At 43.0% G+C, this 17,887-nt stretch overlaps 1 protein-coding gene across 1 annotated transcript in view; it reads right to left on the minus strand.

Moving 5' to 3' along the window:
* zbtb10 (zinc finger and BTB domain containing 10) overlaps window positions 1-15,020 on the minus strand; it is a 99,916-nt gene extending 84,896 nt beyond the window's left edge. The window contains exon 1 of the mRNA XM_073039852.1: window positions 13,914-15,020. Coding sequence (XP_072895953.1) covers window positions 13,914-14,654 — 741 coding nt within the window. The 5' untranslated portion in view covers window positions 14,655-15,020. The remainder of the gene's footprint in view (window positions 1-13,913) is intronic.
* Between the last annotated feature and the right edge of the window lie 2,867 nt (window positions 15,021-17,887).

The following is a 17,887-nucleotide window of genomic DNA, read 5'->3' on the forward strand; positions in this document are numbered from 1 at the left end:
CTGAACGAGCTTGTTTTTGAAACCATTAACAATTTATATCAATTTCATAGAACTAAACTTCAGAGCCTGTTTATTTGACCACTTGTTAAATATTACAAACATCACCCAATGAGTTGGGTTTATTTTTTTATATTAAAATAAAAATAATCAGTTATGCAAAATTAAGTAAAACAACACATTTCAAATGTAATGCTGAAATTGCATCAATAGGAATATAGTACAATATAACAAATAATGGGGTGTGGTAGTTATCACGTTATTACAGTGCCAGTGACCCAGGTTCAATTTTGCCTCTCTCTGTAAAGAGTTTGTATTGACCCCGTGGGCTTTCTCCCACAGTCCAAAAACGTACAGATGTGTTAGTGGGTTAATTGGTCACATGGATATAATTAGGCACGTTAGATCTAAGGCTACATCCACACTAGACCGGATAATTTTGAAAATGCCAGTTTCGCGTAAAAACTATAGGCATCCACACTATGCGTTTTAAAAAATATCTCTGTCCACATTGAAACGGACGTTTCGGCAAATCTCCTCCTACTGCACATGCGCAGGACACATCCACTGAAAACAAGCGGCATGTTTGGTGTTGAATCTCACTGTGAAAGTGCGTGTTTGTTCAGTTACAGACTAGAAAAACTTAAAACGATGGACAGCTGTTGGCTCTCGTGCAGGAGGACTTAAAAGTTAAAAAAAAACTACTGAAGCATATGGAGGCAACCGACGGAGTTCACAGGCAGTACCCAGCTGACGACAAACATTGAAAAACTAACTAACTCTGTTGCATTAATAAAGCTCCTTGTTAAATGTGTAAAACATGTCTGCATCAGTATTATCTTGTATTTCCATACAATGTTACATTAGGCTGTTACACATCTATGGTCAGAGAAGTACTTGCATAAATAGGTAAACCACCTTCATACAAGGACAGAAAACAGGGCAAATTGAATATACTTATTTATTCAGTAAGTTATGGGTCAACGTATTTGGTGAGTACATTTTTACTCTTCGGGCTTCAGTCTCATTGCCATCTGTTCTAAAATTGTTAGGTTGCGTTCAAGAAAACAATGAAATAGCGCGCTGCTGACAGCATTTTCAGATTTCTCCGGTTACCCTATCCACACTGATCTGCCGAATCGGCATTTAAAAAAAATACACACCCTGGAAAGTGTTTCTGAAAAGCTCCAGTTTCAGGGGACGAAAACGCCATTTTAGTGTGGACAGAGGGTAAAAGCGAAGAGAAAAAGCCTCGGTTATGGATTTATCCGGTGTAGTGTGGACGTAACCTAAAGGGCTTGTTACCGTGCTATAATCGCTAAATAAAATATTTTGTTACAAGAACTAGAAATATGGCCACCCCAATGGTAGCTTGGTCTAGTATCACAGAAGACTTCCAAAATGAAAGGTGATTATTTGGTCCATTGAGTCTATACTGGCTTCCTGCGTGAGCATTTCAAGTTGCACCATTTCCTTATATTCTCCCCAGAGTTCTGCAATTTCACTCTTTTCATACCTAATGAGCTCCCTTATGATCACCATGATTAAATCTGCCTCCACAACTACATCTGGCAGTGCATTACTCATCACAAAGCCATGTAAAATAAAATTCTTAAATTACATTTGGCTCAAAGCCAATCAGTGTCATTCCGTGATTCCTATTTCTTGACTTGTTAATCATTTTGAATAGCTTCTATAAATTTTGTCTTCAAGATTTTAGATACCCTTAGCAGATCTCCTTACATTAACCTCTGCTCCATGCCAACTTCAGAGTCATTTTACTGTCTCTTCGGCACCGTCTTCAAAGTTTTCACATATTTCCCAAATTGTGGCATCCAAGAGTGGATGCAATCATCCAGTAGTGTCCAAAGTAGTACTTATAAAGCTTAATCACACTTACTTTCTATTATATTGTTTGCTTCCATTTATAAAGCCAGCGTCCCAAATGCTTTTCAATCTTCCCTGCCAATTTAAACAAGCATGTGCTTCCAAAACTTTGTGCTCGAATACCTTTTACAATTATGTGTACACGAGTGAATCTGCAGATGCTGGAAATAAATAAAAACACAAAATGCTGGCAGAACTCAGCAGGCCAGACAGCATCTATGGGAGGAGGTAGTGACGACGTTTCGGGCCGAAACCCTTCATCAGGAGTGAAGTAACATGGGATGGTCGAGGGGGGAGGGATAAAGTAGAGAGCTAGGAAGTGATAGGCTGGAGGGAAATGGGCTAGGGGGAAGGTGGAGAATTATGGGAAATAAAAGAGAAAGATAGGGCTGGGGGAGAGATTATAGTGAGGGGGGGGCAGGGGTATCAATGGAGGTCTGTGAGTTGAATGTTCATGCCAGCAGGTAGGAGGCTACCTAGGCGGGAGATGAGGTATTGCTCCATCAACCTGCGTGTGGCCTCATCTTGACGGTAGAGGAGGCCATGGACAGACATGTTGGAGTGGGAGTGGTCTGTGGAATTGAAGTGTGTGGCCACAAGGAGATCCCGCCACTGCTGGAGGACTGAGCGCCGGTGTTTGGCGAAACGGAGGTGTTCCACCACCTCTTACGTGATCCCACCACCAGTCACATCTTCCCCTCCCCCCCACTCTCGGCTTTCCACAGGGATCGCTCCCTATGCGACTCCCTTGTCCATTCATCCCCCCCATCCCTTCCCATCGACCTCCCTCTGGGCACTCATCCCTGCAAACGGAAGAAGTGCTATACCTGCCCCCACACTTCTTCCCTCACCACCATCCCAGGCCCCAGACAGTCCATTCAGGTGAGGCACCACTTCACCTGCGAGTCAACTGGGGTGATATACTGTATCCGGTACTCCCGATGTGACCATTTATACATTGGGGAGACCCGCCGCAGACTGGGAGACTGTTTCACCGAACACCGGCGCTCAGTCCTCCAGCAGTGGCGGGATCTCCTTGTGGCCACACACTTCAATTCCACAGACCACTCCCACTCCAACATGTCTGTCCATGGCCTCCTCTACCGTCAAGATGAGGCCACACGCAGGTCGATGGAGCAATACCTTATCTCCCGCCTAGGTAGCCTCCTACCTGCCGGCATGAACATCCAACTCACAGACCTCCGTTGATACCCCTGCCCCCCCCCCCCACCCCCATCCCTATCTATTATTTTAGTCTGGTTCTCTTTCTCTCTCTTTTTTCCCCCCTCACTATAATCTCCCCCCAGCCCTACCTTTCTTTCTCTTTTATTTCCCATAATTCTCCACCTTCCCCCTAGCCCATTTCCCTCCAGCCTATCACTTCCCAGCTCTCTACTTCATCCCTCCCCCCACTTCTTATCCCCTCTCCACCATCCCATGTTACTTCACTCCTGATGAAGGGTTTCGGCCTGAAACGTCGTCACTACCTCCTCCCATAGATGCTGTCTGGCCTGCTGAGTTCTGCCAGCATTTTGTGTTTTTACAATTATGTGTAGCTTTTTTTACCTCTTCTTTCCAACTTCAAAGTGTATTACCAAAGTACACACGTCACTATATACAATCACAAACAAGAGAAAAGCTGCAGGTGTTGGAAATCCGAGCAACACACAGAGAAAATGCTTGAGGAACTCAGCAGGCCAGGCAGCATCTAGGAAAAAGAGTGCAGTTAACATTTCAGGCCAAAACCCTTCGGCACTTCAGCAGGACTGGAGAAAAAAAGCCGAAGAGTGGGAGTGGGGGAGAGAGAAGCAAGGTGATAGGTGAAACCTGAAGGGGGAGGAAGAGGTGAAATAAAGAGCTGGGAAGTAAATTAGTAGAAGAGACAGAAGGCCATGGAAGAAAGAAAAGGCCAGAGAGTGTTAGTAGATGGCTGCCTCTCTGACTGGAGGCCTGTGACTAGGAGTGCTCTGGGAATCAATGCTTGGTAAGTTGTTGCTTGTCATTTATATAACAACCTGGATGATAATGTGGTTAACTGGATCAGCAATTTTGTGGATGATACCAAGATTGGGGGGTGCAGTGGACAGTGAGCAAGACTATCAAAGCTTGCAGCAGGATCTGGACTAGCTGGAAAACTTGGCTGTAAAAATTATATCATTGATATAACAATATACCAAGCACTGATTCTCACAGCACTCCACTAACCACAGGCCCCAAATCAGAGGCAACCATTGAACAACACTCTTCAGCTTCTCCCACAAAGCCAATGTTTGATCAAATCTAGTACCTCATCTTGAATGCCAAGCAACTGAACCTTCTTGACCAACCTCCCATGTGGGGAATTGTCAACTGCCTTGCTAAAGTTCATTTATACAACATCCACTAACTTGCTTTCATCAACTTTCCTGGTAACTTCCTCTAAATAAAACTCTATGATTGGTTATACACAATCTAACACACACAAAGCCATGCTGACTATTCCTAATCAGTCCCTGTCTATCCAAATAATCATATCTGGTCCCTTAGAATACCTTCCAATAACTTTCCCACTAATGTCGTCAGGCTTACCAGCCTATTATCCAGTTTACTCTTAGAGCCCATTTTAAACAGCAGAGCAACATTAGCTGTCCTCCAATATCTCACCTGTCATTGCAATTTCTGCACTCACCTCCAAGGTAACACCTTGTCAAGCCTTGGAGATTTATCCACCCTGATTTGCCTCAAGACAGCAAAACAGCTCCTCCTCTGTAATCTGTATAGTATATAGGTCCATGACATCACTGTTGCTTTGCCTCACTTCTATAGACTGTCTGTCTCTCCAGTAAATATAGTTGCAATAAATCCATTTAAGATATCCCCCTTCTCTTTTGGCTCCACACATAGCTTATTCTGATCTTCCAGAGAACCAATTTTGTCCTTTGTAATCCTTTTGCTTTTAACCTATCTGTAGAAGTCACTGGGATTCTCCTTCATCTTGTCCGCCAGAGCAAATTCATGCCTTCTTTTAGCCCTCCTCATTTCCATCTAAGTGTTCTCTTGCATTTCTTATACTCCTTGGAGTATAAGCCTACTCCAGCATGGAGTAGGCTTCTCCGGCTCTTTTAGCCAAGCCGCCCAGCCTCATCACTGGACAGTTTACAATAACTAATTAACTTACTAACTGGCCTGTGGGTAGAAACTGAAGCACCAGGAGGGAACTCACGCGATCACAGAAGATCATATGAACTCCATACAGGCAGCGGCAAGAATTGAACCCAGATCGCTGGTACTGTAAAGAGCTGTGCTAACCACTATGCTACCGTGCCACCCCTCAAGTACCTCATTTGTTCCTACCTGCTGCACACCTTTTTTCCTTAACTGGGGCCTCAATATTTCTCAAAAACCAAGGTCCTCTAAACCTGTTATCCTTGCCTTGTATTCTGACAAACCCATGCAAGCTTTGTACTCTCAGAATTTCACTTCTGAATACCTCCTATTACCAAGTACACCTTTGCCGAAAACAGCCTGACTCAACGCACACTTGACAGATTCTTTTGATACCATCAAAGTTGGTCTTTCTTCAATTTAGAATCTCAACCTGTAGACCAGATGTATCTTTTTCCATATTTACTTTCAAACTAATGGCATTAAGATCACTATATGCAAAGCGTTCCCCTACACAAACTTATGTCACCTGCCCTGTCTCATTTGCTAATAGCAGATCAAGTATAGCACTCTCTCGCTGGGACTTCTATGTACTGATTAAGAAGGAGACTTCCCTAAACACATTTAACAAACTCTATCCCATCTAGTTCTTTTACAGTATGGGAGTCACAGTCAATATGGAAAAATCATCTACGATCACAACCTTGTGTTTCTTGCAACAGTCTGCGATCCCTCTACAAATGTGTTCCTCTAAATCCTGAAGACTGTTGGGTGGTCTGTAATATGGCCCCATTAACTTGGTCATACCTTTCTTATTCCTCAGTTCCACCCATAACAGCTCTCTAGACTAGTTCTCCAGCCTGCCCTGACTGAGCACCAGCGTGACATTTTCCCTGACTAGCAATGCCACTCTTTTTTTTTTAAATCCCTCTTGCTCTGTTGCATCTATAACAATGGAATGCTGGAACACTGAGCTGCCAGTCCTATCCCTCCCGTAACCAAGTCTCATTTATGGCAACAAATCATAATTCCATATATTGATCATGCCCTGAACTCATCTGCCTTTCATACGACACTTCTTGCATTGAAATATATGCAGTTCAGGACACAAGTCATACCATGCTTTTGATTTCTGACTTTGAGATTTTAAATAACATCTGTCTCCACGACCTTTCCACTAAACTGATCCCCCTGTGCAGTACTAGCAAACCTTACTGCAAGTATATTAGTCTCCCTGCCCCTCCAGTTTAAGTGCAAGCCGTCTCTTCTGTGCAGATCCCATCTTCTCTGGAAAGAGCCCAATGATCCAAAATTCTGTAGAGCTCCCTCCTACACCAACTCCTTAGCTATATGTTAAACTGTATGAACTTCCTATTTCTGGCCTCAATAGCATTTGACATGGGTAGCATTTGACCTGGAGGTTGTGTCCTTTTATTTAAGTAACTTCCAAAACTCGTTTTGCATGACCTCATCCCTCTTCGTACCTGTGTCGTTGGTACCAACATGGACCACAGCCTCTGTCTGCTCACCCTCCCACTTAAGAATACTGAGGATTCAATCCAAGATGTCCTGGACCATGGCACCCAGAAAGCAACATACCATCAGGGAATATCATTCTCATTCACAGAAACTCCTTTCTGGTCCCCCAACTAACAAATCCCCATCACTACAGCTCACCTAGTCTCTTCTGAGCCACAGAGCCAGACTCAGTGCCAAAGACCTGAACACTGCCTTTCCCCTCCTACATCATTCCCAAAGTGGTATACCTCTTGTTGAGGGAGATGGCTAAAGGTGTACTCTGCACTAGCTATTTAATACCTTTAACCATCCTGACTGTTACAGATTTTCCTCTGTCTAGCACCTCGGGTGTAACTGCATGTTCTGTCTATCAACCCCCAAATGATCTGAAGTTCATCCAGTTCCAGCTCTGAATCCTTAATGCGGATTGTTAGAGGCTGCAGCTGGATGCACTTCTCACAGTTGTAGTCATCAGGAACACTGGAGGTCTCCCTAACTTCCCACATTCCACTATCCTGCATGGCCTTCCTAATGCTCTAACTGGGCAATTATATTAAAAAAATGAAACAATAAGTAAACTGGGAAAAAATTTCTTGAAGGTATACTCAATAAATCCATAATAGAATAATAACCATAATAGAATCAATGAAAGACTGTACCGAGGGCATTCACCAGTGTGCAAAAAGAGAAATTGTGTAAAAACAAAAAAAAAAATAATAATAATAATAATAATAAATAAACAAGCAATAAATAGCACGAACATGAGATGAAAAGTCCTTGAATGCAAGTCCATAGTTTGGTACCAGGACAGGTCTTCTGAAATGGTAACACCGAGGAACTTATGGTTGCTGATCCTCTTCACTTCTGACGCTCCAATGAGGACTGGCTCATAGACCTCTGGTTTCCTCCTCCGGAAGTCAATAATCAACTGCTTAATCTTGCTGACATTGAGTAAAGATTTGTTGTTATAGCGCCTCTCAGTCAGATCACCTACTTTGATTCGGCTTATATGAGCAAACTTAATATAGCATTGGAGTTGCGCACCTGTGGTGATGGAGATTGTGGAGATGTTGCTGCCAATCAAAACTGACTGGGGTCCACAAGTGAGGAAGTCAAGGATCGATTGATGAAAGAGGTATGGAGGTATAGAGGGGCCATGGTCTTGAAGCTTATTGTTATATTTTGAGGAGATGACAGTATTGAATTCCAAGCATCAGTCAATAAAGAGCATCTTGATGTACACATCTTTCCTGTCCAGACGTACCTGGGTTGAGTGAAGAGCCAATGAAATGGCATCTACTGTGCACCTGTTGCTCTGATTGGCAAATTGGAGTGAAACCAAACACAAAGTACACTGCAGATGCTGTGGTCAAATCAACACGTACAAAGCTGGATGAACTCAGCAGGTCGGGCAGCATCCATTGAAATGAGCAGTCAACGTTTCGGGCCGAGAGCCTTCATCAGGACTGAAGGAGGAGGGAGCAGTGGCCCTATAAAGAAGGTGGGGGGAGGGTGGAACTTTCCAGGTGAAAAACCAATAAGAGGAAAGAATTACCGGAAGTTGGAGAATTCCATACATGGCCTCCTCTACTGCCATGATGAGGCCACTCAGGTTGGAGGAGCAACACCTACCATCTGGGTAGTCTCCAGCCCCTTGGTATGAACATTGAATTCTGCAACTTCCGGTAATTCCCTCCCTCTCCCTTCCACCATCCCACTTTCACTCTGCCTCCTCTTCTAGCTGCCTATCACTTCTCTCATGATTCTGCCTTCTTCTACTATCCATAGTGCTTTCCCCTTACATTCCTTCTTCACCTCTCCTGCCTATCCCCTCCCTGCTTCCCTTCCACCCTTTGATCTTTCCTCTTATTGGTTTTTCACTTGGCACCTTCCATACAAGTTCTGAAGAGTATTAATAATGGCTGGGATCAACCATCTTGTAAAGACATGGCCCAGAAAGACTTCTGCAACCCACTTCTGCAGAAAATTTCCCAAGAACAATCAATAGTCATTAAACCATGATCACCTACATCTGGACACATAATGATGAAGATATATATAGGTAGGTCGCATCCAAAATTATTTCCAGGTAGTGGACGATTTCCTTCCACGCTGCTCTGACGTTTGGGAATCGCGTACTAGGCAAGTTACACAGTGGTTTGCCATTGCCTTCCACTGGGTGAGTTTTTTTAAAAAAAATAATATCACTAGCTCTTAACGGGAGCCAGCTGGATCTGAACTCTGGACCTCTTGCCCCGAAGTCCAGCACTGATGCCACTACGCCACAGGCCAGACCCTGATGATGAAGAACCAAACTGAAAATATTCCCAAAATAAAAACTCATTCATCACCATTATTTTTCGCTTTAAATCTATTATTCCACTCCTAACAATTCAGTGTAGTTCCACTGCTTTCACCTTAAAATTTGGAAATTAAACCATGTACACCAAAACACTAATACATTAATATAGCAGTGGCCTTACTTTTATAATTTTCTCCAGAGCTTTTTAGGATGGTCAAACTTCATGACATATCAAATGCTTATTGAAGTCCATGTATACTCAGCAGCAACTTTATTGGGCACGCTCGCAGTCTTCTACTGTTGTAACCCATCTACTTCAAGGTTCGGCATATTGTGCATTCAGAGGGGCTCTTCCGCAAACTTCTGTCGCAACACATGGTTATTTCAGTTACTGCCATCTTATGTCAGTATGAACCAGCCCAGCCATTCTCCTCTGACTCCTCTAGTTAACAAGGTGCTTTCACCCACAGAAATGCCACTCACCGAATGTTTTCTGTAACTCTAGAGAGTGTTGTGCGTGAATATCCCAGGAAGTCAGCAGTTGTTAAGTACTCACAAACAATTAATCCGTGGTACAAGTCATGTACATCACATTTCTTCCCCATCTGATGTTTCATCTGAACGACTCAACGTAGATATTTGGTCTGCGGAGGTTCGGATGTCATCAAAAACCTTGGCAAACATCTATAGATGCACGGTGGTAAGTGTGCTGTCTGGCTGCATTACTGACTAATATGGGAATACAAGTGACTTCGAGTTGAAAAATCCTACGAAAAGTTGATGGATTCAGCCCAGTACCTCACAGATAGAGCCTTCCCAACCATTGAGCACATCTAAATGCAACATTGCTGTAGAAAAGCAGTATCCATCACCACCCAAGCTATGCTCTTTTCTCACTGCTACCATCAGGTGGAAGGTACAGGAGCCTCAGGACTCGCATCACCAGGTTCAAGAACAGTTATTATCCCTCAACTATCAGGCTATTGAATAAAAGGGGATAATTACACATTCTATTTCTGGTGTTCCTACAATCAATGCTCTCACTTTAAAAACTCTTATCTTGTTATTTCATGCTCCCATTACTTATATTTGCATTTAGACATTTTGTTCATGGATCCTGTTTATAGCTACTGCTCTATAGATTTGCTAACTAGGCTTGCAGGAAAAAGAATCTCGTGTTTTATGTGGTAACATGTATGTACGCTGATAATAAAATCTAGCAGACATAGTCATGTTAAAAATGGCAGACAGAATTTAATGCAGACAAGAGCAAGGTGTTGCACTTTGGTAGGACCAACCAAATCTTACACAGGGCACTGAGGAGTATGGCAGAAAAAAGGGATCTGGGAAAACAAGTCCATAATTGATTCAAAGTGACATCACAGGTTGATAGGATTGTAAAGAAAGCTTTTGGCACATTGCTTTAATAAATCAAAGTCTTGAGTACAAGATAGAATGTTACGTTGAAGTTGTATAACACTTTGGTGAGGCCTAATTTGGAATATTATGTGCAGTTTTGGTCAAGTACCTACAAGAAAGACATAAACAATGTTGAGAGCATCCAGAGAAAATTTACAAGGACTTTACTCCTCAGAACATAGAAGATTGATTGGAAAATTGATAAAGGTATACATAATTATCAGAATCAGAATTTAATCGCCAAGTACCTATGCACATATAAGGAATTTACTTCCGGCAGATGTTGTCTCTCTGCTCATAACAATAATAATGATAAATATAAATGAAAATATAGATTATACATACAGGTAGTGCAATCCAAGTAATAGTTAGCCGACAGTTAACCGGCAGTATGCAAGCAGGCTTTTTCCACAGAGGTTGGGTGGGACTACAACCAGAGCTCACGGGTTAACAGTGAAAGGTGAGAGGTTTAAGGTGAACATGTGTGGAAACTTCTTCACTCTCGAGGGTTGTGAGAGTGTGGAACGAGCGTCCAGCACAAGTGCTGCCTGCAACGTGAGCGGTTTGGATAGGTACATGGAAGATAGAGGTATGGAGGTGTATTTTTCCAGGTTGATGGAAGTAGTCAGTTTAAAGGGTTCACCACTGACTAGATGGGTCGAAGGGGCTGTTTCTGCACCATACTTTTCTATAACTCTATAAAGTGGCTGTTGAGTATATACATATCAACAAAATCACAAAAATCTACTAGGTCCCAAGACCCAAAATTCCTTTAACTTGTTTAACTTGCTTAACACTTATTTTTTTTTTTAACTCAATCTTCACTTTTCTAAGAGATTGTCAATTCTGTCAACTGTCACTAAACACCAAATGCTAATAAAAATAATTCCTGGCCATCATTTCAGCTAAGTAATGTTATTAAAGGAACTGAAGAATAGTGCAAGTGTTTACATACAAACTGGATGAGTAAAATTGTGACCATTAACTAGAAGCAGAAACATGAAATGAAATAATGGCATAATAAAATGTCAAAATAAAAATCAAAAATGCTGAGGAAAATAAAACTAAAACTAGAATACAAGTTATCAGGTGAATTCACTAATTTTTAAAACTTATAGTAAAATCATTCTATCCACAGCAAGCTTTATGAATTGGAAATTTAAATCAAGATCATATCTGTACAGCATTAATTCAATATTGAAAGCACACACTACCAAATTTCAGCTGAAAAAGATGCTCCTTTACTCATATTTTCAAGAGGCTATATTTAATATGGCCATTAATGTTCCCATTAAGTAAATATTTTGCCACAATAAAATGAAACTTTTTGAAAGGACTAAATTTCAGCAAAAAAACCCACTAAGAATCCAGCCATGCCGTTCATTTCGAACGGGTGCAGAATATTATGTGTTTAAGAAATATGTATACATTTTTAAATGATCCTGTGATGTTATACAAAATTTACTGGGAAATAAATATTTCTCCAAAACTAATGTTGGGCTTTGTTTGAAATATCCAATTAAAGGTCACACGGGGGAATGCAGTTTCCTCAAACAAAATACTGCCAGACAACCCAAAAAAAGCATCAATGACTAATCAAGAGTACTTTTAAAGTATCCAATGCATACAGCTTTGAAGCTCAAAAGTTACAAACACATCTAGGCACTACATTTTCCCTGCTACATTGAAAAGTCATGAGACGCATTCAACGTCCTGGTTAAAATATCCCAAATCTCAGAACAAGTTAAACTTGCAAATGCTATTATCTATATTTGGCCAGATAGGCCAAAGAATGCTTCAATCAAATGACAAGTGATTTAGAAAAAAAACTGGGGAACAATTGCCTTGAATCAGCTCTATCCATATTATGAATCAAAGACTTCAAAGCATAACTTAATGTGACAGCACATAACTATATGGATCAAAACACAATGAAAACTCTATAGTCTTCCTCAAAGTCACAGAATTTTAAATACCTGGACTCTACTAATTTAGCTTTTAAATTACATTCCTTACTATCATTTTTCCCCAATTAGAGTCATCTTGAAATAGCTTCAAGCTTGTGTGCAATGCACTTAACAGAAAAGTTCTCCCACACATCTTCCACCTGTGTTGTTACAGAAACTGACATGCATGAGGTAAGAAAGGTGTAGAATTGAAAAGGAAAAAAATAAACATGCATACATAAGTGACTGACAGCAGACTCATCTAGGACAGATGCAATTACGGTAACTTGAGAACAGCCTGTCCTTTTAGATTGGTACAATACCTTTCACAAGGCAGCTGTGGCTTTTCAAATTACCCTCTTTATAAATGTGGTCTAGGGGAGTTGCAAAGAAGCATTATAAAGGAAGGTTTATATAACTGCCAGCACAAGTGATTCTAGCACATTTTAATGTTGACTTTTATACTCTTCAATTAGCAAATACTCTTGATTGGCATAACTGAGTCATTTACCAAGAAAATATTACTCCCACAGCCTTATTCTATGTTGATTGCATCTACATCCAAATTTTCATTAATTAAAATAATGGTTTGTTTGCTTTCAGTCTGCTCTCATGTACAAAATACAAAAAGCAGCAAGAATTGTGTTGTCAGACAAGTTTGAAAAAAATTCACCCGTTATTAACTGGTATAAAGATAATCTCTTTCAGCTATTCTAATTCCATGACAGAATGAAACAAATGCAATAATTGAAATAGGTCTGTAAATGGTGCGCCAGAAATTTATAACTATCTTGACAACGGACTGAAAGCAGATTCCAATTCTTGATTTCCCTTCAAAATATAGTGATAATTCAAGCTAATACCACTGGGAGTAAAAGCAGGTACATCTAATTTATTACATTTTGATTGCCTGCAGAACCAAATCTCTAATTTACTTCGTAGATTAAAATGGATCTGCTTAGTGACAACCCAAACCATAATTCCCCACGTTTTGCAGCTTTTAAAACATTTTAGTAAAATTCCAAAGGGTTTTTAGGGAAGAACTAAAGTCTGATGAAAATATTTCTAACTTCGATCATTTTGTTTAATATTGCAGCTTCACAAAAACACCCCGTTCACATTCCAGAATTGAGTGGATTTGAAAAAAAAAACCTGACGCCGACCAACTCAAAGTTCGCGACTCTGCATCAAATTCTCAAAACAAGATTTCTTTATGGCTTTTGTGGAACAGTACGACTTAATGAATTTAAAGTCGTGTTACAGCCCAAGAATTCAAGCTATCAGTTTGCCTTTTATTGGTGCCTTCTCCTCTCGATTCCCGGAACAGCGTATACTGGTCAGTAATGTGATCCCCCAAAACTCCCCGTCGCAGCTCCGTCCTGATCCAGTGACACGATGCCATGTAAACAGGGTACGAGATCAAATTCCGTTCCGATCAATAGATCCGAACCGAATTCAATCTGTCCTGCACAGGCAGTCGGGAGTTGGGGGTGGGGGGTGGGATTTAGCCAAATAGGACGGGGGAAAAAAAAGAGACGTCCCAAAGCCATAAAGGCTAATGTACCCTAAGGGGCTACTAACGTAATCCGAGCTCTTAAGTGTGAAGTAAATGGAGTCACAGCAATGGCTACTTTACGCCCCCTACCCTTGCTGGAGAGGCCGAGGCTGTTTTTAGCAGGGTAATTTTTTAGTTGCCTCACCTCCATACAGGCAGCTGTAGCCACAGCCGCAGGGTCATTCTCCCGGTGCTCGACGTAGAGGTGGTGCCGCAATAAGGTGGTCCTCCTGTAATTGCGGCTGCCTTTCACGAACTTGTTGCGGTTATTGCAGCTCCCCGAGCCGCTGTTCGCCCGAAGGCACCAAGAGCAATACATAAGGCCTGTCTCCTGCTCGTACTGAAGCCACGGGAACTCCTGCAGCCACGACCTCTGGAAAGTGCGCTGCTGCGGTAACAAGAAGGACTGCGGTCTCCCCAACAGGGTTAAACCGGCTCCTGGCCGGCTATAACCGCTCGTTTCTTCATCCTCCTCCTCCTCCTCTTCGTCCTCTCGTCCGACTCGAACTCCGGTTCCATCCCCGGGGGTCAGGGCAGGCCCTTCGCTCCTGGGTCCGTTCGCCTCCTCCTCCTCCGACTCGTTGCTGCTAATGGAGCCGCCGTCCACCACTCGCACCGACACTTCTTGCTCTGGGTACACATCGTCCACCACCACCGTCTCCACCCAGTCCTCCTCCTGATCCTGAGCGGCCTTCTCCTTGGCTCCGTCTCCACCGTCCACCGCAAGGAGAGCAGCCGGCTTGTTCGGACTACTCCGGCCGAGGGCCCCATTGGAGGCCTCCGTGTTGTTGTGGGTATCGAGATCAGCTTCTATTTTCACCGCGGCGGCGGCTCCCGCTGCCCCGGTTCGGAAAGCCAGCGAGCGCCTGTTCCTCTCACCGGACATTGTGTGTGTTTGTGTGGCGCCGATCCGATTCGAGCCAAGGTGGGGGGGGGGGATGGGGGAAGGCTTTTCGCTTCCCGAGATTCCCTTTCCTTTCGTTTCTCCGGCGTCAGGTTAATTCGAAAAGTTAGGAGCGGGTCTCGTACCCTTCCCTCCCCCCCTTGCGCTTGCGGGGCCCGGGCGCCGAGTGGAGCCTGCGGCTCGCCGTCGCCCAGCGTCCGTTCACTCGCCTGTTTTTTGTCCCGCTGCGAGCGGCCGCGCGCCCAGGCTCCCTCGCTCGCTCGCTCGCTCGCACGCTCCGTGGATCCGCGCGCCCCAGCGCCAGGTCGCAGCGGTCTGAGTCCGCGAGACACGCAGCGGACGCCAACGGCCAACCCTGACTCCCACACTGCACCGCGCCGCGCGAACCGCCGGCCGGCCGGTCGGCCGCAGCTCTGCCCCTGGCCAGCCAATGGCCAGGTCACCCCCTCTCTCTCTGTTTCACGTCCGAAACCCGGCCAAGCCTCTTCCCCCCTTGCATGTCAACGAGACTCTCCTCGCAACTATTTAGGCAGCGTATCCACCTGAGATCGTTGCGCCTGACATTAATGTGCAGAGTCACGGTAAACACACTGGAATTACTCTCCTGGTTGAACTAGCGCCGGGTTACTCCGGCACTCGATTCCCTCCTCGTCCCTTTAATGCCGGGAGTGCTGTTAGGAAAGCTGTTGCTTTTGCGGGTTATTGTTTGTTCAGGGATACACTGATCAGATGTGGAATGTACAGCAGCAGAAGGCACTTTGAACTACTGAATACGGAATTAAGATAATTTAACGACGTGGTTATTAAAGGGCGGTAGAATAAGATGAATTTATTATAAATACCTTTATTCAAGCCGATTTTTTAAAAAAAATGTTAGTATCACTTCTGTTTTCTCCGTTAATCTGTTGCTGAAGGTTGTGAAGATCTTGAAACAACGTGATAGGGGTGGTAGAAAGAGGGTGAGCTGTAAGTAGCAGACAGAATTGGCCATAAGCAGAAAGTAACAATAAAATAAGAAGAAAGTGTTGCCACAGACTGGCAATGAGAACAACAAGAGACAGAATGGTGACACACCGTTGCCAAATCTGTGAGTTTTGACTTCTGGAGCATAGAAATATAACGAGCTGCTTCCTGGTGGAGCAGCACCAGTGGAGAGAAATAGACAGTCGACATTTTTGAGTCAGAACCCTAAAGACCAACCTCTCGGAGCACTCCACCACAGAGGAATTAAGATAGGTTACCCCGTTTTTCTTAGGCACCGGCATTATTGCAACCTGTTCGAAGGAGGTGGGTACTTCAGACTGCCAAAGCGACAGGTTAAGTTATTGGTGAACAGTTGATCAGCACAGGTCTGTTCTCAGCCAGGTACCCTGACTGGGCCAGCTGCTTTCCATGGATTCACCTTCTTGAGGGATGCTCTCACGCCAGCTTCAGAAACTGAAATCACAGGGTCATCATGGGCTGTGAGAGTTCGTGATTGTGCCTCCATGGTCAGGGCAAGCATGAAAAGGTATTGAGCTGATCTGGAAATGAAGCCCCCCCCAACCGGATGGCACGAACATCGATTTATTGAACTTCCAGTAATCCCCTTCTCTATTCTGCATCCCCTTTTCCCTCTCTCGCCTTATCTCCTTGCCTGCCCATTGCTTCCCCTGGTGCTCCTCCCTCTTTTTCTTTCTTCTATGGCCTTCTGTCCAATTCTATCAGTTTCCCCCTTCACCAGCCCTATATCTCTTTAACCAATCAGCCTTCCAGCTCTACTTCACCCCTGCCCCTCCCAGTTTCACCTATCACCTTGTGTTTCTTCCTCCCCTCCCTCCACCTTCTAATCCTAACTCTTCATCTTTTTTTCCCTGTCTGATGAAGGGTCACTACCCGAAAATTCAACTGTACTCCTGTTTCCCTCTTGATTATTAAGAAACTGCCTTTGAAAAGATCCTGCTTTTATCTGATCAATTTTTTTTTTGCAATCATGTGGTAGCTTTCATCACAAATTTTTTGAACTTGCTTATTGTCCCTTTCAGTATAATTCTTATTCTTCCTGTTAGACCATAAGACAGGAGCAGAATTAGGCCTTTTGGCCCATCAAATTTGCTTCGCCATAGTTTAAATTGTTGGTCCAGACATTGTGGGCTGTAGGTCCATTTCCTGTGTTGTACTCTTCTAAATTCTATCTCTTATTTCCATTAATTGCCCGTGGTGGGCAGATCTCATACCAAATCTGGGAAAACAGAATGGTACTCTGAGCTCTACTACGCCAAATTATGTCTAGTAGATCATACAAAACATTCTTAAAATATTCTTAAAGTTTCACTGAAAATCTATCTACTCAACACCTCATGGAAATTACAGACCTGTGTTGCTCAAGGTGGGATCAGAGCATTTGAAAATGCATCAGGTATCTTGATTTCAATGTGGGAGTATGCAATAGCCCTGCAGAAGGAATGAGAGGACTGAACTTCATTCTAAGCAGCCCACAATCCCCATCTGTACTGGAATCTGAAGATTCTGCATTGGACTCTTTTCCCATCTTAAAACCCACATAACTATAGTGGAAATAAGTCATGCTTGACCCCAGGTATTTACCTCCGGAGAGGACGAGAAGATTTACCAAAATGCTTAGAAATACACTTGCAAATAAAGACATGAAAATCTATCTAGAGGTACTCATAAGAAGGATAATTTCTAGGAAGATATTTTTATTAAGCAAAATGTTGTAAATTGTGAAGGTGTTCCTCATTAGTTTTAAACTAATGTTGCATTCATTTAAGTTTAAAAAAAACCCTAGACATACAATTACCTGAAATAATATTTATATTGTATCAGACATACAGTAATAAAATCATATTTAATATACTCAACAAATTAAACCTACAAGATTTTCAGAATTCTTTACAGCGTGGATACATTTTCACATGGGAGAATTCCGAATAAATGATTCCCGTCCCAAGAAAGTGGCTGGCCTATTTAAGACAAAAATAGGGTATTTTGAGGAACTCTCTTCCTCAAAGGCTGTTGAAAGCAGGATCCTTTCAAAGACAGGCTCTTGATAATCAAGAGGATGAAAAGTTATGGCCAGTAAAAGGGATGTCAGAAATCAGATCAGATATTATTTTATCTAATGGTGGTCACCTTAGCTGGGGGAGGGGGTGAGAGGTCTACTCTTTCTTCTAAATTATGGTGGCTTCGTTGAGGTGGTGCTAGAGAAGATGTGA

The sequence above is a fragment of the Hemitrygon akajei genome, chromosome 1 (genome assembly GCF_048418815.1).
Source record: "Hemitrygon akajei chromosome 1, sHemAka1.3, whole genome shotgun sequence".
Classification (NCBI taxonomy): Eukaryota; Metazoa; Chordata; class Chondrichthyes; order Myliobatiformes; family Dasyatidae; genus Hemitrygon; species Hemitrygon akajei.